The sequence below is a fragment of the Ovis aries genome, chromosome 2 (assembly GCF_016772045.2).
Source record: "Ovis aries strain OAR_USU_Benz2616 breed Rambouillet chromosome 2, ARS-UI_Ramb_v3.0, whole genome shotgun sequence".
NCBI classification, from domain to species: Eukaryota; Metazoa; Chordata; class Mammalia; order Artiodactyla; family Bovidae; genus Ovis; species Ovis aries.
Genome location: NC_056055.1, coordinates 131,815,668 through 131,837,742, shown reverse-complemented (window position 1 = coordinate 131,837,742; position 22,075 = coordinate 131,815,668). Strand labels below are relative to the sequence as shown.

The following is a 22,075-nucleotide window of genomic DNA, read 5'->3' as shown; positions in this document are numbered from 1 at the left end:
GAGGCCTGGTGTGCTGCGATTCATGGGATCGCAAAGAGTTGGACACGACTGAGCGACTGAACTGAACTGAACTGAACAAGCCTGCCATGGGAAACTCTTTGGTAATCTATAATCTTTCAAAGTACTCTGTGGTATCCCATCCCAAGAATGCTTCCTAGTTGTTCAAAATCTGGTTCAGGAGTCAGCAAATTATAGCCCACAAGCTTGCAGTCTTGCTTTGTAAATAAAGTTTTACTGGAACAAGCTATGCTTATTGAGGTACATATTGTCTATGGCTCCTTTCCAGCTTCTGTAATCCCCCTTAATCCGTGAGAGATGGATTCCAAGACCCTCCGTGGATGCTCAAAACTGTGGATAAGGCTGAACCCACTATATACTGTTTTTTCCTTAATTATACATACCTGTGATAAAGTTTTACTTATAATTAGGCACAGTAAGAGATTAATAATAATAAAATAGAATAATTATAACAATATACTATAATAAAAGTTATGTGAATGTGGTCTCTTTCAAAATATTATACAAATGTAATGCCTTTTCCATCTTTACTAAGCACTTACGCACTGTGGCCCTAACTTTTGCAGTTTGAGGTATGATAGCAAAACTGGCACAAATTTCTTTTTTGTTCTTTACAATTTCACCAGTAAAGATTCATTCTTACTGTAGATCTTATCAACTTCCACATACAGTTTTTTTCTTTACTTATTAAGTCAAGAACTTTCACCTTATCACTTAAAGGCAAGACGTTATGGCTTCTCTTTGGCAGATCTGAATTGCCAGCATCACTACTCTTGCATTTTGGGGCCATTATTAAGTCAAGTAAGGGTTAGTTGAACACAAACACTGTGGTACTATAGCCAATGATCTGATAACCCAGACAGCTACTAAGTGATTCATAGGTTGGATATGCTCAACACAGACATGATTCATGACCTGGGCAGGACAGAGCAGGATGGCAGGAGATTTTATCACACTGCTCAGAACGGCATGCAGTTTAAGGTAAATGAATTATTTCTGAAATTTTCCATTTAATATTTTTCAGATCATGGTTGACCATGGATAACTGAAATATCAGAAATCAAAACCATGCATAAGGGGGAACTACTGAACAATGGTAGTATTGAATAGCTGCAGTGAGGTTGTATATATGCTAGACCCTTACATAAAAAGCTTACTGACCTCCGTTCTAGTCAGTGGCAGTGACTGGATTATGTCTTTCCGTTTCTGAATCTGGAATCCGAGAAATTTTGCAATCCCAAGGATTAGTAGACAACAAAGTCCTGTTGGTTCATGTTAGAGCTTTTTGCTTTATTTTCTTTTTTATTCATAAATGGAGGTACTGTTTTGTAGTAAAATTTTTCCATGAGCTTTCTGAAGTTTTCAGAAATAGTTTTGTAACATAAAGTCCATTTCTAGAAATACTAAAATATATATACTTTAGTTATCATTTAAAATTATTATTATTTTTTTAAACTTTACAGGAAAAATCTTTAAAATTCCTTCATTTTTGAGGCTTTCGGTCTTTCCCTTGGGAGTGAATCTGTGTCTAATGCTATATAATCATGCCCTGCGAAGAGCAGGGCCCCGTTGGTAATCACCTACACCTGCTGCATAGTTACAGGTTTGTTAAAACACAGAGTCTTGAGCCTCAGAGTGTTTGGTTCATTGGTATGGATGAATTTCATTGAAAATTTCATTAGGATTTCATTTGGAAATTCTATTCCTGGGTATCTGGAAAAAAACAAAAACACTAAATCGAGACATGCACTCCAACACATATAATTAACCAAGACATGGAAGCAACCCAAGTGCCCATCAACAGACAGTTGGGTTAAGAAGAGTGTGTGTGTGTGTGTGTGTGAGTGTGTGTGTGTGTGTGTGTGAGTGTGTGTGTGTGCGCGTGCGTGTATGCACGTGTGCATACATCTACTGGAATATTGCTCAGCCATAAATAATGAAATATTGCCATTTGTAGCAACATAGACGGACCTGGAGAATATTATGTTTGGTGAAGTTAAGTCATACAGAAAGACAACTACTGCATGATAGCACTTCTGTGTGGAATCTAAGAAATAATACAAACGCATGCATATATGAAACGGAAGCAGACTCGCAGATATGGAAAACAAACTTGGGTTACCAAAAGGGAGAGGGAAGAGGGAGAAGGACAAACCAATGCTATAGGATTAACAGATACGAATTGCTAGAATAGGTAAGCAATAAGGATTTACTACATAGAATAGAGAATTATATCCATTATCTTGTAATAACCTATGTGTGCTGTGCTAAGTCACTTCAGTCATGTTCAACTCTATGCGACTGTATGGACTGTAGCCCACCAGGCTCCTCTATCCTTGGGATTCTCCAGACAAGAATTCTGGTGTGGATTGCCATGCCCTCCTCCAGGGGATCTTCCCAACCCAGGGATCAAAACTGCACCTCTTATGTCTCCTGCGTTAGCAGGCAGGTTCTTTGCCACTACTACCACCAGGGAAGCCCATAATGGGATAGAATCTGTAAAAGTACTGAATTGCTATGCTGTACACCTGAAACTGATACAATATTGTAAACCAATTGTACATCAGTTAAAAAAAAAGACTTTGAATTTGGAATAAGTTCTCAGGTGGCATGTTCCTGATACCACCTTTCAAAACTTCTGTTGTCGATAGCACTGGCATTTCCCAAACTTAAAATCTGGTGGAACAGTAGCCTTTCTTCATCACAATTCAATATCAAGTGACATTTTAGGCCTTACTTTGAATTCCTTAAATTTCCACTCACTGTCTTTTCAACTGAATTCACTAATGACTCAGATACAATTTTTCCACGTTTATCTGTTTTCCAGTCCCCAGGTTCTGTCCTCATCACTCTTACAAAGTTCTACTTAAAGAAAAAAAAGTCCCTTTCCTGTTTTCTTCAGTGGTGTTTTGAAGTGAAATAGATCCTCTGTTCAATCTGCCAGCTTTACTCTAAGATGTGTATGTGTATTTTAAAGTGATTCTTTCTTTCTTGATTCTCATAAAATCTCACAATGTAACTTGGGCACAGAAGTATCTTTCCTGTGCAGAGGAAGCAAAGACCCTGAGATGTAAGATCATGTGATCTGATAAAAAGGGAAAAAATCTGATAAAAAGTTCAAAGTCAGGTATTTTTTCATCCATTTCTTTGTTCTTTATAATATAGCATGAATTTGACACTGTCTGAACCTCAAACCATCAGGACCCCATTCCTTTACTTCATATCAGTATCTCGAGTATTTTTGACACTAAAATAATCTTAATAAGTACATTATTTGATTGTTCTCTTGTATTTATTTTAAGCTTATTTTTAATAAGAATAGGCTAGAAAATTCATTTAAAGACATACAGTGGTATGTTGTTTTCTATTTTGTGGATTTTTAAATTAATTTAGCATTTTTCTTCCAAATACTTTTTATCCTTTGATGGAAAATTGGCAAAGCTTTTACATAGAGACTCTTAATAAAATAGCATCATAGATCAAATCAGTCTCAAAATGGGAAGCCTGGATACTGAAGCGTCCTGAACAAGCTGTTCTGGGAGGAAGGCAAAGGCCTCTTGGATACACAGTGTGCCCGCCAGCCTGTTTCCCCTCACAGAGTCTTCTGAGGGTGGGTCAGAAGAGCATGTGTAATAATACTCGGCATCTTGCATAGACTATTGCATTTTCTTCTCACAATTCCGTGAAGTAGGATAGTATCTGTGTTTTATAGATGGAGAAACTGAGGCACAGAGAAACTAAGCAAACTGTTTGAGGTTTCATAGCGTGGAACTGGCAGAGCTGGGATTCATCTCTAACCCAGGCAATCAATGAGATTTTTTTTAGTGTAAACATAAAAGGAAAAAACGCCACTCGATATGGGCCACGGTGTACAGATAAATGTTTAAAACTCAGCTCTCAAAAAAAAAAAAGAAAAAAGGCACTGATTTGTATGGCGTCCATACTCCCACCATGGCTGAACCCGGTGTCCAGGGGTATGTCTCTGGAGGCCGAGCTGGGGAGAGGTGTGTGCTGTTGGCTCCTGAGCCCGTGCAAGCCTGCTCCAGTAACCACCAGATGTGTGCAGAGATTGCGATGCTCCAGGGAATTGCATTCACAAGGTGGAAGAAGCTAGGCCTGGCAGTAGCAGATCTTTGGTATTGCCAGCTGTTTCTTCCCTCTTGTAACAGTGAATGAGAAGTAATTGAAACCAACATTCATGCTGAATGCCCAGCGCAAGGAAAACGTAATTATAGGCAATCTGAGATATGGGTGAAGGTCTGCATAAACAATGGTGTTCTGGAGGGGTAACAGTTTTTTAAAATGCTGCTGAAGCCTTCTGAAATATCTGTTATTGGGAAGATAATGGATAGTAAATTAGGTAGGTGGCAGGTAGAGTAATTGTGTACCCAACCTAACCTATCAGGCAGTGCTTTGAAAGAATTACACTGCTGCCTCCATTCCCACTTCTAATGCACAACTCTGCACCTGGGAGAATAGAGCTTAATAATGCTCCAGGCCTCTAGAGCACCATTAGCAGCCTGGTGGGTCTTTTTTCAGGACAACCAAGAGGTTTTCTCTTGGGAATATTGAACTTTGTACAGTCTTTCTCTCTAGCTGACTGATGAACAGATAGGGAACTCCAGTCTGCAAATCACTTGGGTTATTTTGAATTATCTTTGGGCAAATATAATAAAATCAGATGACTGGTGTGAGTGTGGTTATCTTCAGGCAGACTGTGCGCATAGTCAACTATGCTTAATGTGTAGAATGGAGGCTTTAAGTCTTAACTATATAATGGTAAGTCCAGGAACCAATCTGAGTGGATTTTGTGGCCCGTGACATCAGACTATGATGTTGAAAGTGACATAGTCCCCACCCTCAAAGATTGTGCAGGATCCATACAAATAAACACAGTGCAGTGTATGTCCAATATATGTGCATATGTATAGAAATAGTATAAAAGAGATTGCAGTGACAATTTTCTCTAGTAGATTAGGAAAAGTTTTATAAAGAAAAGGAAACCTGAGCACAAAATAATGTAAAATTAATGCCTGCATACTACAAAAGTAATTATAGCTGAGTATATTTTCTCATGTGCATGTATGCTGAGTTGCTTCAGTTGTGCCCAACTCTGTGTGACCTTACGAACAATAGCCTGTCAGACTCCTCTGTCCATGGGATTCTCCAGGCAAGAATCCTGGAGTGAGTTGCCGTGCCCTTCTCCAGGGATCTTCCCAACCCAGGGATTGAACTCGTGTCTCTTATGTGTCCTGCATCGACAGGCAGGTTCTTTACCACTAGCACCATGTGGGAAACCCCATAGTGATTATACAAGGACATTTTTATTGTTGCAAAATATACATAAAATTTACCATTTTAATCATTTTTAAGCATGCATTTCAGTGGCATTAAATGCACTCACATTGTTCTGTAACTATCACCCCCACTATGTAAAATATTCATTTTATGTATATATTGTTGATTCCCAAAGAATCAAAAACAAAATGAAAAAAACCCTTGTAAGAAAACTCCTGTAAGTTAATGTATGTTTTACAAAAATAAAAAATGTTCTTGTAGGATCAATTATGCACACAGTGTGTCTGAAGATCACCACATTCATGTCAGGTCTGGATGGTTGTGTGCTCCCTAAAATCCAGGTTGAAACCCTAATCCCTAAGGTGATGGTATTAGGAGGTGCGGCCTTTGAGAGATGATTGAGTCATGAATGGAATTAGTTCCCTTGTAAGAAACCCAGAGAGATCCCTTGCCTCCTTCTGCCATCTGAGGACACAGTGAGAAGAGAGCCACCTGTGCGCTCGAAGAGTGTCTTCCAGTGCTGCGATCATAGACTTCCCAGCCTTCAGGACTGGGAGAAATCAGTGCTTTTGGCTATAAGCCACCCAGGATTTAGTTATAGCAGCCCAAAGGGACTTACACAAACCATTTCGTATCGTGAGAACTTTTTCATCTTCCAAACAGAGACCCTGTACCTATTAAATACTAACTCCATTTCCCTTGCCTCATAGACCATGGCAACCACCCTTCTGCTTTCTCTCTCTATTCACTTGACTACTCTGAGCATTTCATACAGTACTCTACCAGATAGAATCATACCATATTGGTCCTTTTGTGTCCAGTTTGTATCACTTAGCGTAACCTCTTCAAGTTTCATCCATGTTGTAGCATGTGTCAGAATTTCCTTCCTTTTGAAGGCTGAATAATATTTCATTCTGCAGACACACAGTACTTTATTTCACTTGACTTTATTGTGCTTTGCAGATACTGTGTCTTTTACAAATTGAAGGTTTGTGACAATCCTGCATGAAGCAAGGCTGTTGGTGCCATTTTTCCAATAGCATTTGATCACTTCATGTCTCTGTGTCACCTCTTGGTAATTCTCACAGTATTTCAAACTTTTCCATAACTATTAGATTTGTTATGGTGGTCTATGATCAATGATCTTTAATGTTACTATTGTAATTGTTTTTTATTTTGTATTTTTGAATTAAGGGGTACACTTTCTTTTAGACATAAAAGACTAAGCTGTGCTTAGTCGCTCAGTTGTGTCCAATTCTTTCCGACTGCATGGACTATAGCCCACCAGGCTCCTCTGTCCATGGAGATTCTCCAGGCAAGAATACTGGAGTGAGTTGCCATGCTCTTCTCCAGGGGATCTTCCCAACCCAGGGATTGAACCCAGGTCTCCCACATTGCAGTCAGGTTCTTCACCATCTGAGCCACCAGGGAAGCCCAAGAATACTGGAGTGGGTAGCCTATCCCTTCTCCAGGGGTTCTTCCTGACCCAGGAATCAAACCAGGGTCTCCTGCATTGCAGGCAGATTCTTTACCAGCTGAGCTAAGAGGGAAGCCCGAGATACAGCACTATTGCACACTTAATAGACTACAGTATAATGTAAACATAATTTTTATATACACTGGGAAACCAAAAATTCATGTGACTCGCTGTATTGCCATGGTCTAGAACTGATCTGCAGTATCTCTGAGTTATCCCTGTATGAATATACCACATTTTATCCATTTATTGATAAACTCTTCAATTGCTTCTAGCTTCTGGCTATTATGAATAACGGTGTTACAAATATGGGAATACATATCTCAATTCCAATTGCTGCTCTCAGTTCTTTTGGGCAGATACCCTGAATTGGAATTATTGAGTCATATGGTAATTCTGTTTTTAATTTTCTGGAGAACCACCATACCACATTCAGTAGCGGTTGCACCAGTTCTGCCTTCCCAGTAGCAATGCACCAGAGTTAACTCAGGAACATTTTTAACCTAAGCCATTTTGTTTGCTTTAGCCAGTTCTTTAGCATACCTCAACTCAGTACAGAAACTTGCTTTGACAGGAAATTGCTCTGGAGAACGGGCCATGAGCAGAGCACTCATGTCACTTGATGCCTCAGTAAGGGTTTACACACGCCCAACATGGATTTATGAATCATGATTCAAGGTCGCAAAGCAGAGGCAAACATCTTTGATGTTTCCTGTTATTGCCAAAAAGCCCTCACTCAGTACCTATTAGCAGTCATGGGAAACATTTCATAATATTATTTTTTCCATTAAAATATAAATTATGACATTACCGAGCTTCCTTTCAAAACAGATTAGCAAGGGTCAGAAACCAAATATGAAGGAAAGTGGCTGGCAAAATTCTTGAAAATTTAGCACTGGTAAAATTATCAAGTGATGGTATCAAAGTGGCCTCGTCAGGAATGTCCATGGCATATGCTCCCATCAGAATCAAATGTCTTGTGATCTCATAATAAATATGTTGTACACCATTTGTGCCATTGTTTTAAAGTTCTTTATTTGTTTATCTTTTTGGCTGTGCTGGGTCCTCATTGCTGTGCCTGGATTTTCCTCTTGTTGCAGAGAGTGGGGTCTCCTCTCTAGTTGCAGTACCCTCTCTTGTCGTCAAGCACAGCCTCTAGGCACTTGGACTTCAATAATTGCATCCCGCAGCTCAGTGGTTGCAGTTCGAGGGTTCTAGAGTATAGGTTCAGTAGTTATGGCACATGGACTTATTTGGCTCCTGGACATGGGGAATTCTCCACGACCAGGGATCTACCCAAGTCCCCTGCATTGGCAGGCAGATGCTTAACCATGGGACCACCAGCGAAGTACCCCATGTTTTTTTAAACCTGTACTAATAACAATGCTTTTAGAAAAATGAACCCCCAAGGACGTACTATTTTAGCTATTTGATAATCTACTGAAAGCTATTGAATGTCTCCTGAGTGATATGAAATGCACATATAGCCAACACTCTTCAGATCATTCCTGGGGTTTAAAGAACACACTAAACCTTAATGAACCCAGGCTAGGCACCTCTGTAAACGTGTATTGTATGTCATCAGTAGTACTGCCAGGCTGATCTGTTGCTCGTGTACATGTGCTCAGTTGTGTCCAGCTCTTTGAGACCCTATGGGCCGTAGCCCACCAGGCTCCCCTGTCCTTGGGCTTCCCACCAGGCTCCCCTGTCCTTGGGATTCTCCAGGCAGCAATACCAGAGTGGGTTGCGGTGCCCTTCTCCAGGGGATCTTCCCGACCCACGGATTAAACCCACATCTCACGTCTCCTGCACTGGCAGGCAGGTTCTTTACCACTGGCACCACCTGGGAAGCCCAGGTTACATGTAAACAGCGATGAAAGAATTTGTTGCGTGGGCTTTCATGTCAGATAGATTCGAAAACCACCATGAGGACTCTGTTTAATAAACTTCCTCAGCCCTACGTTTTTCATCTGTGTACTGTGAATAACAAGAGAGTTCCTGAGAATGTATGGAAAGTGCTTGGCATCCAGGCCTGGCATGTGGTAAGAGACTGATATTGTTATTGGTATTTTCCTCTGACATGATAGAGAAAGCTGGGAAGGAGGCAGGTGATCTTTTTTTTAGGACTCCAACCTCAAATAATATATATATATATATATATATATATGTTTTTTTATTCATTGATAATTTTCTGAAAGGCTGTTTGTTTTATCAATTAGAAGATGTCCAAAGAAGAAAGATTGCTTGGGGAAAGAGTATAAAAGGTAGTTTGGTTCTTCAGAATAAGGAAATATTCCCTAATCTCTTTATGATTAACAATTTTTGGAAGTTCTGAGAACAATTCAATGCATCATGCCCCAAGCTCAACAAAACCTAAAATAGGAGGAAAGAACTTTCTATGTTCCTAGAATATAAATTTTGTGCCAAGTACAAAATTAAAACTAGACTAGAAAAAATATACAATTATTAAATCTAGGGACATGTATCCCAAATAGAGAATACCTCAGTGCAAGTTACATTTCTCAAATAAAGAGATTATTATATTAGAGAGTAACAGAGATTATGGGTTTCCCTGGTAGCTCAGTGGTAAAGAATCTGTCTGCCAATGAAGGAGACATGGGTTCCATTCCTGATCTGGGAAGATCCCACCTGCCTCAGAGCAGTTGAGCTCATGCATCACAACTTTATAGGCATAAAAATAGAAAATAAATTTTAAATTTTTAAAATAAATTTTAAAATTGAAAGCTGTTCTTTAATATCGGTTAGGTTCACAGCAAAATTGAGCAGAAAGCACAGAATTCCCCCGCCCCCCGCAAACACATAGTCTTGCCCATTAACAGTGTCCCACCCCAGAGTAGTTTAAACAGTGGACCTGTACTGACAAGTCCAGAGTTTACTGTAGGGTTCGCTCTTGGCTGCAGTCTATGAGTTTTAACAAACGTGCTTTAAGTTGACCATTATAGCGTCGTACAGAATAGTTTAACTGCCCTAAGAATCCTCCGTGCTCCACTTCGTGCAGCCAGTGATCTTTTTCTCTGTCTTCATAGTTTTGCCTTTTCCAAAATGTCATATAAATGGAATTATAAAGTATGTATTCTTTTCAGACTGGCTTGTTTAACTTAAAAATGAAGATACGTGTGTGTGTATGTGTGTGTGTATTTTGTAACCTTTTTTTTTCCTGGTTGATTTTCATTTGATTCTCTCATTCATTTCACTTGGACAGTTTTATTTTTCACAAGTTAGTACTCTGAGAACACAGTGTCAATAGGACAACAGCCAGCATCATTATTTTATTGCTGACATCAATGGAAATGGTAATCATCTTTTACCATTAAGCTTGATACTGGGTTGGAGTGTGTGTGTGTGCGTGTGTGTGTGTGTGTACAGGACACAAACATATAAAAGCAGGTGCTCCAGTACTTGTTAGGAGTTCATGAATATTTGGAAATGGATATTAAATGGATGGTGTACCTTTTAAGTCAAGATGATTGTAGAATATTCTAACTTTGACTTATTATTTTAGTTTATTATAGATGCAACGATTATCTCATAATTTAGTGTCTTCTGTTCCTTGGCTATATACTTTCTATAGCCTTGTTTCTATATTTATGGTTCCTGTTTTCTTTATTTAAAAATGAAATATAAATAAATAAAATAGTTAAACTGATAAATCCAGGAGTAATTATAGTTACTTTCCCTATATTTATCTTGAAGGGCTGGGTGACACAGAACATTGTTGTTGTTGCTAAATCATGTCCAGCTCTTTTGTGACCCCATGGACTGTAGCCCCCCAGGCTCTTCTGTCCGTGGGATTTCTCAGGCAAGTATACTGGAGTGGGTTGTCATTTTCTTCTCGAGGGGATCTTCCCAACCCAGGGATTGAACTTGTGTCTCCTGCACCTCCTGCATTGCAGGCAGGTGGTCCCCGCTGAACCACCAGGGAAGAACATAGATTTGTCTTATTCATTTATTATGTAAAGAGCCTTTAGAGTGTGGGGAGGGATTGGAGTCTTGTATGGTCACAAGTAGAGAGTTTGTTTCTGTATTCATTCCTTTTAGTTTTGTAAATGACTGTACCAGAGGCCAGCTTGGGGACTGGAAGCTGTATTTTGAGGGTGCATTAAGACATGTCCGTGATGCTTATCAGAGGGCAAGGTTAAGGGAAGCAGCAAAGGGCAAAGTACCTGTGGCCTTGCTGTGCTGGGAGAGCTGTGCCTACATGGTCTCTGAAAGCTCGTAATCTGTGACAGCCTTTCCCCTAGGCCTCTTGCCACCTTTCTCTCCAGCTTGGAGGAAACTGGAGGAGCTTCCCAGACTTCCTTCCTATGACACCACTTGACTGTCTTAAGAAGGGCAGTCACATGTTGGTTTTCATATATTCTGGTTTTGTCCTGAATTAAATGGTTCCTAAGATTTTATAGCATGTGGTGGCCACTATTCCCCAGAATAAGTAATAATGGTCTTTTTTTTTTTTAGTCCTTTTAGTCATTTTCTAGGAAAACCCTTATCAGACCTCACACTGCCATCTTTCCTGGAAGTCTCCAGCTTGCCCTCTTGAAATCAGTCCTCAATTTTCTTTTCTTTATCTGTAGATTAATGACCTTAGAAATAAAGCTTTCCTACCCTTTCTCTTTAAGGGAAAAAAAAGCTGTAATATATAATGATATTGTAATGAGTACGATATATAATGACAATGGGCATTCATTGCTATGGTGATAATCCTGATAGAAAATAATTTATTCCACCCAGCAGTACAATGATATTTACCTTGATAAGGTCAGTTGATAAGAATGTCCTACCCCAGGTGGCTGGTGTCTAGAATTATCTCATGAGGCTCCTCCTAATTCTCTATAAATAGACATGCAAATCCAGAAAGGCAAGCTATCCATATCCCAAACACTAACATAAAACAGTCTAATGTCAAAATGTTGAGGACTAGACCCCAGTTCTAGGGGATCTGACATTGAGGAAAGTCTAGCCAGGGCCTGATTATGATGAACCTCAGCTGGTCTTGAGGAGGAGACGACTTGCAAGGGAAGAAAAATCTCTGCTTTACTCAGTCTGTCCTCACACTTAGAGCTCTCAGTTGGCCCCAGAGAGAAAAAGCCGTGTCAGCTCCTCCCTATTGCTCTAGAATCCTAAGTACAGTTCTGCAACACTCCACATTAAATCACCAAGTTGAAATGAGGACTCAGAGGGGAATTTTTTTTATTTGGGGCGGTGGAGGGTAGCAGCAGGAGGAGGAGAGGCTTATATTGCAAGGGAAGACTTGAAAGATTCTGTGTTACTCTTGACTCTGTCACTTACAGACCCCAGGTTCCACTATAATTTTGAGAGACTTAAAAGGGGGATGAGGCTTCCCTGGTGGCTTGGAGGGTAAAGAATCTACCTGCAATGCAGGAGACCCAAGTTCAATCCCTGGTTTGGGAAGATTCCCTGGAGAAGAGAATGGCTACCCACTCCAGTATTCTTACCTGAGAAATTCCATGGACGGAGGCTGGCAGCCTACAGTCCATGGGGTCACAAGGAGTCAGACACAACTGAGTGACTAAGTACACAGTACAAAGGGGAAAAGGGGGATTCCCTTGTGGGCCAGTGGTTAGGATTCCGTACTTCCACGGAAAGCGGCATAGGTTTGACTCCTGGTCAAGGAACTGAGAGAGAGAAACTTAAAGGAGTTAATTCTATTTATATAGAATTTTAAATAAATAGAATAAATAGAATTTTAAAGGGAGAATTGTATGTTCCAAATTAAGGACAAATATAAAAGTCAATTAAAACCATGGAAAAGTCAGTAGTATAAAGAAAGGCAGATTATATAGGAAAAGCTGTCAAGCATTAAAGGAAACAAAGACAAACCAAAAAATATAGCATGAAATGGTATGGCAGGGGTAAGGTGAACTGTTAGTGAAACAGTAAATGGAAATGGGGAAAGCTGAAATTCATTCTTTTTTTAAAACAACCCAACATGATTATTACTAAGAGGAACACATAATACAAAAGTGTAGAAAGTTTAAAAGCATGGCCAGATCTCATTAATTACAAACAGGAGAAAAAAAGTCAAATGCTATCAAATAAAGTAAAACAAAGGGTGAATTTATAATAATCAAAGGTGGAAATATATAATTATCATGAACCCTTCTATGATAAATCTCATTGTTCCAGAATAGACTGAATACAATCTAAATGTCCCACTAGAAGGATGGTGAAATGTACTGTGTTGTATCTATGTGGTGGCCTATGCGTTCATTCTCAGTTGTTAAGTTGTATCTGACTCTTTGCACCTCATGGACTGCAGCCTGTGAGGCTCCTCTGTCCATGGGGTTTTCCTGGCAAGAATACTGGAGTGGGTTGTCATTTTCTTCTCCAGGGGATCTTCCCGATCCAGGGCTTGAACCCACATCTCCTACATAGGCAAGCAAGTTCTTTACCACTGAGCTACCAGGGAAGCCGTATGGTAAATACAATACATTGTATTACTGTGCCCACGTAATCACTGAGAGAATTATACTTTCATGCCTCATGGACTTCCATTTGTCCTTATGACTCGCTTTGGCCAATAAAAATTGTGAGTTTAAGTAGCATGTCCTGCCTACAAGCGAAAGCTCTAAGAACTTTTGGTCTAATGGTTTTGCCATGGCTCTTTTCCTTCTTCATATGGGGCTGTTAGACCTGGGATGAAGACAATATAGAGTAGCCAACCTCTAATGGACATGTAAATGGGTGAGAAATAAACCTTTCTTGTAGGCCCTTGAGATTTTGGAGTTCTCTGTTACTGCATCACAACTTAGCCTGGGGTAAGTTGTCCCCAGTTTCAAATGTTTTTCTGAACACGCATGATGTATGATACCTGTAAACAGCAAGTTCTAAAAGTCTTCCCTGCCACCTTTTGCTTTAGTTAGATCCATAGGTCATAAATCTTATTTTTATGTCACTCACTGTAAATGCAAGTGTTATAACACTTAGAAACAATTGTAGTGATCCCACTGATAAGAAGGAGGAATAAGACAGGAAAATTACATGTTAGATTCTTGTATTGCTGTTATTTTCAGCCACAATTCTTTTCTCATTGAGTACAGGAATTATGTTGGTGTTGACTGAAAAATCTATGATCTAAAATAGGGCTAGAATTTTGTTTAGGTGATTCCAAAATATGTGCTTTGACAGAGATGAAATAAGTATTTTTTAATGTCACAACATTTCTTACATTCTAGGAATAAAGAATAAATAGATGCAACCTACCAAAGAGTTTACACTTTTGTCAGTGCATTTTGAAATAGAGCATTGATCAGACACTTGATTTATAATCAAATTGGAATGATCATTAAAGGTCATTTCATTCAACCTTATATTAGGTACTTGAAACTTTTTTTTAAGAAGATTTTTAAAAATAATAGAAACAGCAATGCATGCATGCTTAGTCGGTCAGTTGTGTCTGACTCTTTGCCACCCTTTGAACTGTAGTCCACCAGACTCCTCTGTCGATAGGATTTTTCAGGCAACAGTACTGGAGTGGGTTGCCATTTTCCTCCTCCAGGGGCTCTCCCCAACCCAGGGATCCAGCCAGGATCTCCTGTGTTTGCTGCATTGCAGGCAGATTCTTTACTGGCTGAACCATCAGGAAAGCCCAGCAGATTACGACAGTGTCCTCAAAAACAATTCACGGAATGAATTAAATTCTCTTACTCACTTTTTCCTCATTCTTGACATTATTTGAGATATTCATAATTATGATTCAACCAAAAATGCGGCCCTTTCTTCAAAGACAAGTTACTCTGAAAATATCATTTTAAATTAAAACAAAAACCAAAGTGTTAGCGTTGATGTTAATGAGGAAAGTGCAGTTGGATGCTATTAGGGGAAAAGAAAAGTACATCAGAGGAAATGTTGGCCCTTGATGTAGGTTGGTTTAAATTTACTTCCAAATGGATAAGAGTTTAATGACTTAGGTTGTCTCAGCATCATCCCTTGGGGCACTTGAGCACATCACAGAACCTCCGTATTTTTTCCTCGGGTATCAGCATCTACTTTGAAAGCTTCTTGGGCCAGTAAGCAAAGAACTTCACATCAAGAATTTGAGCAGTGTTCTTGCTTTCTGTTTGCTGGCACCAGAGCTTGGCATGAGAACATTTATTAGACTACCTCATAAAAGAGAAGGATTAGCTGATCGTCTTATAAGTGTTGACTTATTACTGCCTCTTGCCAGTACTAAACAAAACATGATCTCAAGCCAAAGAGAAAGCTCTACAGCTCTTTACATGTCTATTAGTCCAAACACTAGTTTTGTTTCAAGAGACAGTCCTCCAGTTTGGGGGAAAAGTAGATTTTGTTTTTCCTGTGGTGACAATGGAGTTGAAATCTTGTGAAAGGACCACAAGTAAAGTCAGATTTTCCGAGTTTATAGTCACTTGCCTTTTACTTATTGGGATTGTTCTTTCAAATATTCTCTATAGCCAGCTGACCATTAAAATCCTGCTTACATTTGAGATCACATAATCAGTTAACATAATGTTGCAGGTTTTAACCATACAATGATGGGCTTTATGAAATTTATTTGTATTTGCAGAGTTTACATGATCTATATGTAAGTTGTTTGCCTCCATTTGAATGCCTCTGTTGGGCCTCTCTGCTAATGCATCTGAAACTATACTCACGACCTGCTGTCAATCCTGATTGCCTTTGGCCAGCTCTCGCTTGGAATACCAGGGACCTGGGAATCATCCTGAGCCCTGCTGTTTCCCCTTCCTTGTGTGTGTGTGTGTGTTAGTCACTCAGCAGGGTCTGACTCTTGGAACCCCATGAATTCTAGCCCACCAGGCTCCTTTGTCAGTGGAATTCTCCAGGCAAAAATACTGGAGCGGGTTGCCATTTTCTTCTTCAGGGGATCCTCCCAACCCAGGGATTGAACCCAGGTGTCCCATGTTGCAGGTAGATTCTTTACAGTTTGAGGTGCCAGGGAAGCCCTTCCTCCCCCTTATCGAGACACAACTGACTGGACCAGGTGCAGAGTGGTCCTGCCGCCTCTCTGGTTCATCATCTTTTATTTTCCAGCTGGGCTTCCCTTATCTTCTTTAATTCCCCATTCTGGTTCTGCTCATGGCTGCCAAAGTGATCTTTTAGCATACAAATTTGGTTATACCTCACCTCTTTATGGTCTCTTAGACGTAGGACAAAAATCTGAGTGCTGAACATGCCCTACAGGAATTGAACTCTGCTCTTCTTTGACCCTCATGTCACTGTCTCCATGCGTTCTGATGATATTGACCAGCATGAATTTCTGGATCACACCCAGTTGGACACCCAGACACCTGGCTAACTCCTTGTCATCTTTCAGATCTCAGGTTAAACCCCCCTGCACAGGGATACCTCTGACCTCCTGACCCAGTGAGTTCCCCTTGCCATGTGTCCTCCTAATACCCCATGTATCTTCATCCTTTTTTTGATTTTTCTCATTGACCATCTCTGCCCCTGGACTGAAAAGTTGAGGTCTCACTTTTCTTCGGCCTAAAGATTGATATCTCTTCATCATTAGCAGGGTTTTTTTGTTTGTTTGTTTGTTCCTGATTTGTGCTAAAGTACTTACCCAAGGGTCTATGCTTCCTTCAAGGTATTTAGATTAGGTCTGGAACTTGGCCTTCCACTTTCTTAGAAGAGGACAAAGTTCACTTTAGTTGTCAGTCTTTGGGGACACAGATTGTTGTATAAGCTTTTCATCTTACACTATCATGCTTACCTTAAAAAAAATTTTTTCCCAGAAACGTGTGTTGCCAGTTGAACAACAGGGACGAGTGTTTAGCCATAGTAGTTTCAGTACAGACTTTTCCTTATATGAATACAAATGGAAAATGACGTGGTTCTTGGCTGTGGATAACTGAAGCAACTCCATCACTTCCCCAGTTCCAGGACATGCCTGTCAGCCTGCAGATGCTTGTGAGCCTGTTGGTGTTGAGAGTCACGCGTAGGTGTGCTCTGGTCTTGAAGTGCAAATAACTGTGCATACGTGTATCCCTTCCATTGAGTTCAGTCATTCAGTCATGTCCGACTCTTTGTGACCCCATGGACTGCAGCTTGCCAGGCCTCCCTGTCCATCACCAACTCCCAGAGTTTACTCAGACTCATGTCCATTGAGTCAGTGATGCCATCCAACCGTCTCATCCTCTGTCGTCCCCTTCTCCTCCTGCCGTCAATCTTTCCCAGCATCAGGGTCTTTTCAAGTGAGTCAGCTCTTCACATCAGGTGGTCAAGGTATTGGAGTTTCAGCTTCAACATCAGTCCTTCCAATTAACATTCAGAACTGATTTCCTTTAGGATGGACTGGCGTATCCCTTGATCCTTCCCAAACACTGGATCGTATGATGCGCGAAATGCATCAACACTTTTCACTTTCACTTTTGTCACAGACTTCTTTGTGTTGGATTTAACTGTCACATGGATGAAATGACTGAACTAAACGGCAACAGATATGGACGGCACTCCCATTATAATCCCTTGAGCAGGGGAAATTGCATTTCAGGGGAAGCAACTGATGTACTTTGGCATGAAGGTCCAGAACATAACATTGTAATTTGCTTTGAAACAATGAGAATACAGCGGAAGAATATCACTTTAACATATGGTCTCTTCCTGTTTTCCATGTTGGCAGATGTTTGTTACATATTAACACTTTTATCCTCTACCTTAAAATCTAGAAGAAATAATATTTCGTAATATGTCAGAGTTCTTCCTCTCATATTTATTTCCTAAATAAAATGATTTTTAATGTAATGTTTTTTCAAATCATTTACATGAGGGTTTTTTTTTTGTTCATTTTACTTTTAGGTGTTTGGAACACCCTCAATATTTGTCTCTTCTTTTCTCATCAAACCTGATTCATGAAATGGACTAAAGCTGGAAAAATCATCTGCTTCTTTGTCTGTGAATTTGAAACACGATTGGCATGGTCTTCAGTGCGTTCAACTAGACTGTAACTGCAGCTATGAGCTCAGACGAGAAGGGCATATCCCCTGCTCATAAAACATCCACCCCCACGCATAGAAGTGCCTCCTCTTCGACGTCCTCCCAGAGGGACAGTAGGCAGGTAAGAGAAGAGTATAAAGTGCGTTTTGTTATTTTGGAGCAACTGTAGTAACATCAGGATATGATGGGATTGCTGATTAACTCTGAAACTTCCGTTGTGAAGGTTTTTATTCCCCAGGAAAACTCACTGTGTTCTGTAGATCTGCCTGATGATGTCATGAAGATCTTGCTCTTGCTTTTCTATAACTGAGAATCCTTTTTCAGAGTACAAGCCACAGGAAGAGTGGCCAAGGGAAGCCCTCAGTGTTCTCCTCATGTCTGTACCTGGGGGCAGAAGGTGGCTTCTGGAACATGAATGTTCTGCTATTTCTTCTTCACTTGCGGAGGTGGAAAGAGACTTGGTATCTTCCAACAAGTCTCTCATTGGTCTGCCGTGCACTAACTTCTGTTTGAGTTTCATGGACTCTGGTAACAGATTTAGGAATGAGGTTACAAATATAATTGTAGAATCAAGAAATTGAAATCAATAGAGAAATTAAATTATTATTGCTTAATTATTCCATGTAGCTCATTCTGTAAATTATTTTTGTTTACAAGATACTTTATTACTACTTTGGGCTTCCCTGGTGGCTCAGCTGGAAGAATCCACCTGCAATGCAGGGGACCTGGATTCGATCCTGGGTTGGGAAGATCCCCTGGAAAAGGGAACGGCTGCCCACTCTAGTAGTCTGGCCTGGAGAATTCATAGTCCGTAGGGTTGCAAAGAATCAGACACTACTGAACCGTTTTCGCTTTATTACTACTTTAGTGGCTATTATACAGGCAAGGTTGTGTGGAGATTAGTCATATGAATACGCTTCTCTGTCAAGACAGGTGAATTTTTTTGCCCAGCACTTAACTGAATATTATTTGCCATTATAATCTTATCTTGTGATAGACTTTCACAATAAGCAGATGTTAACTTTTTCTAATAGCTTTCCTTTTGGGGGACATCCAATTAGCAAACATTATTGTGCAGTTTTTTCCCTCGTATTTTATATGTTCAGAGTATTTTGCTTAGTTTGCTATTTTTCTAGTTTACTAGAAGTGCACACCTCAGTTATCTGATATTCCATAGTACAGACTTGGGCCTTGAGATACCAGTTCCACATGAGAATTCCTTCTTCTAGATGGTGGGAATGCACCTCTGGAGGTGTTCCTTAGAGAGCCCTCAATCTACAAATTCCCACTCCAAACTCCCTTTCCTATTTCTAGCAAGAAATTGTAGGGGAATTCAAAGAGGACATCTACATTCTGTTCATTAGAAGCAGTTATATCATTAGCTGAATCTGTGATTACACATAGTTATAATGTTTATTGCATTACATCTTTCGAGTTTAAAAAACGTAAGAGTACTATGGATGAAAACACATTTAAGTTAAATTACTACTGCACACTGAGATGCTTTCTAAGTTTGCAATTTCGTGCTACCCTTCACCTGCCTCTGTCCTCTCTTGTCATGGCTTCTCCGTTTCCCCCTGCCCTGAGCATTTAAGTTGAGAGGCATTTTAAGCAGTGTGGCCTTCTGGCTGCTGAGGGAAGGACGGGATCAACCCTGCTCACCCTGGAGATCTATGGCAAATGGAAGAGACTGCTGACTGTTGCAGAAACATCTGTCAGGCTTAGTTGAACTGCCTGGGGTGAGCATGCAAAAAAAGAGAGGACCTGAGACTCTGGTCCACCAGAGGAGGTTTGGAGGTGGAATGTGTGACTCCCGGCTGGTTTGTGGATGGAAAGTTTTATGATGGGAATAAAATAGCATGTCTACAAACTGATAATGCATTTCAGAAAAATAAGAAACATTCAAATGGTTATTCTTCTTCAAGGAAAGAGTTTACTTTCATTCCTGTTTATCTCAGCAGGGGGAAACTCTCCCAAGTACTTTCTCCTCTGGTTCCTTCCTCCCTCCTGTTTTGTATCTGTTCATCTGCCTCAAGGGAGAGGGGAATAAAGAACCATTCCAGTTCTTTTCCCTCCCTGTCTCATCACTTGTTAAAATCTTGTATTAGCTTAAGGAAATCAGAAAATGTGAGTGACTTTGTGGCAGACTATGATGTAGTGGTTTTTAATGCATCTATTTTGTGTGTGTGTGTGTGATAGCTGTTTTCATGGTGAAGGACATAGAGAAAATGATGAATTAGTCTTCATTGAATGTTACCATTCTCCTGATTTGACTGACAGCTATGTTCAGTTCAGTTCAGTCGCTCAGTCGCGTCCCACCCACTCTTTGCGACCCCATGAATCGCAGCACGCCAGGCCTCCCTGTCCATCACCAACTCCCGGAGTTCACCCAAACTCATGTGCATCGAGTTGGTGAGGCCATCCAGCCATCTGATCCTCTGTCGTCCCCTTCTCCTCCTGCCCCCAATCCCTCCCAGCATCAGAGTCTTTCCCAATGAGTCAACTCTTCACATGAAGTGGCCGAAGTACTGGAGTTTCAGTTTCAGCATCAGTCCTTCCAATGAACACCCAGGTCGGATCTCCTTTAGGATGGACTGGTTGGACCTCCTTGCAGTCCAAGGGACTCTCAAGAGTCTTCTCCAACACCATAGTTCAAAAGCATGAATTCTTTGACATCTATGTAGATGGTGCCAAATTGCAAAGTCCATCCCTGTTTCTCTCCTAAATTGATCGTATATGCAAAGGCTCTAGCACACAGTACATGCCATACAGTGGTGACTTCCTGCACGTTATTTGCCTGCCCTTCCCAAGTTCTAGTTCCAGATCATGAATTACTTGACTGGGCATTTCTGCTTAACTGTGTCATTGTCACCCTAAATCAGTGTGTATAAACCAGTTTACTGTCAGGATAATCATTCTCGTGTAGATGCGAGGCCAAAGTCATTTCTTTCCTCTTTGTTTCTCCCACATTCAGTATTAGGTTAACAAGTCCCATTGATTATTTCCTCCTTCATAATATCCTTATTTCTTTCTAGTCTCAATGCTCATTTCCTAGCCTAGATTCTCTTCACCTCACCCTGGGATCCTGCAGAGTACTCTTGCTTCACTGATTCCTTGTGACCTGAGCTCAGATTTCCTGAATCTGGAAGATTCATGCTCAAATTATTTCAAAGACTTTCAGTTCCCTACATGATTAAGGCCAGATTTCCTCACTTAGTATCAAGAGACCACCATGATTGGATCCAGCCGCAGCGTCCTATTTTCCTCCCAACCTGTACAGTCTTGTCTGCTCATGGCTCCCAAAACTTCCTTATCTCCATCCCTGCTCCTGACTTTCCTGCATGGATTCCCACCACCCTCCTCTCAACTCAATACCTCCTGTGCCTCAAGGACTAATCAAGTGACACTCTCACTGGCCACTAACCCATGCTGACCTTTCCTTTCTCTGACCTTTATAGAACTTTTTGACAACATTTGACACTTCCTTGTTATCTTTTTTTGTACTGATCTCCTCAACTATATTGCGAGCTCTTTTAAACAGACTTCACAGTCTGATTCTTCAGAGACAAGCCTTGCGCCTCAAGTATTTTAATGTATCCTAGAGGATATTTTTAAAGACCTGCAACAATATTAGTCTTGTCTTTTTATTACAGATTTGCCAATCCAGATTTATTTATCCTCATAGATGAGTATAAACAAAGAACATCTGCCAACTGCATAGTAGTAATTTGCTGCCCTTCCTGTCACTAAATTATGTAGCCCAACCAGTGAAGGAGGGAGAGGAGATGGGAAATGAAGTGATTTAGTGCCCCTCTGGTTTCACTAAGTGTTTCTTCGCCAATGAGAGGGTCAGGGTCCCACTTAGTATTTAACAATTTGGAAGACTTTAGTAGCTGCTCCATTTACACTTCGTTCAAGACTGATATTAGATGTTAGAACAGCTAACAGAATTGGCTGTATCTGTGTATATGTGTGTTTGTGTGTTCAACTCTGATTCTGAAAATGCAAGAAATACACTCCCTAAAATTTTAGAAGAAGAAATAGGTTGATGAGATGTCTAGGACTTTTGCATAACCAGCATTTCCCAAAGTATCGTCCAAGGAATGCTTGTCCCTTGAAGTGTTGCGTGAAAAGAGGGTTCTGCTGTCAAGTAGATTAGAGAAATGCTAAACCCAGTGGCTTTTTGCAATTAATAAATTAAAGACACCAATAAATCCTGCAGCCAGAACTTGATTTAACTGAGTACTTCTTGAATGTGTTAGATTGTGGAGCTTTTTTATTTCCCTAGTGTTTGGTTGTTGAAAGTCCAGATTCTTCTTTCTATTT

At 40.3% G+C, this 22,075-nt stretch overlaps 1 protein-coding gene across 41 annotated transcripts in view; it reads left to right on the top strand.

Annotated features, from left to right (window-relative positions):
• OSBPL6 (oxysterol binding protein like 6) overlaps positions 1-22,075 on the top strand; it is a 225,010-nt gene that overhangs the window by 116,480 nt on the left and 86,455 nt on the right. For all 41 annotated transcript variants that reach the window (XM_060409723.1, XM_060409714.1, XM_042243670.2 and 38 more), the window contains one exon: positions 17,612-17,870. In XM_060409723.1, the coding sequence (XP_060265706.1) occupies positions 17,769-17,870 (102 nt within the window). In that variant the 5' untranslated portion in view covers positions 17,612-17,768. The remainder of the gene's footprint in view (positions 1-17,611; positions 17,871-22,075) is intronic.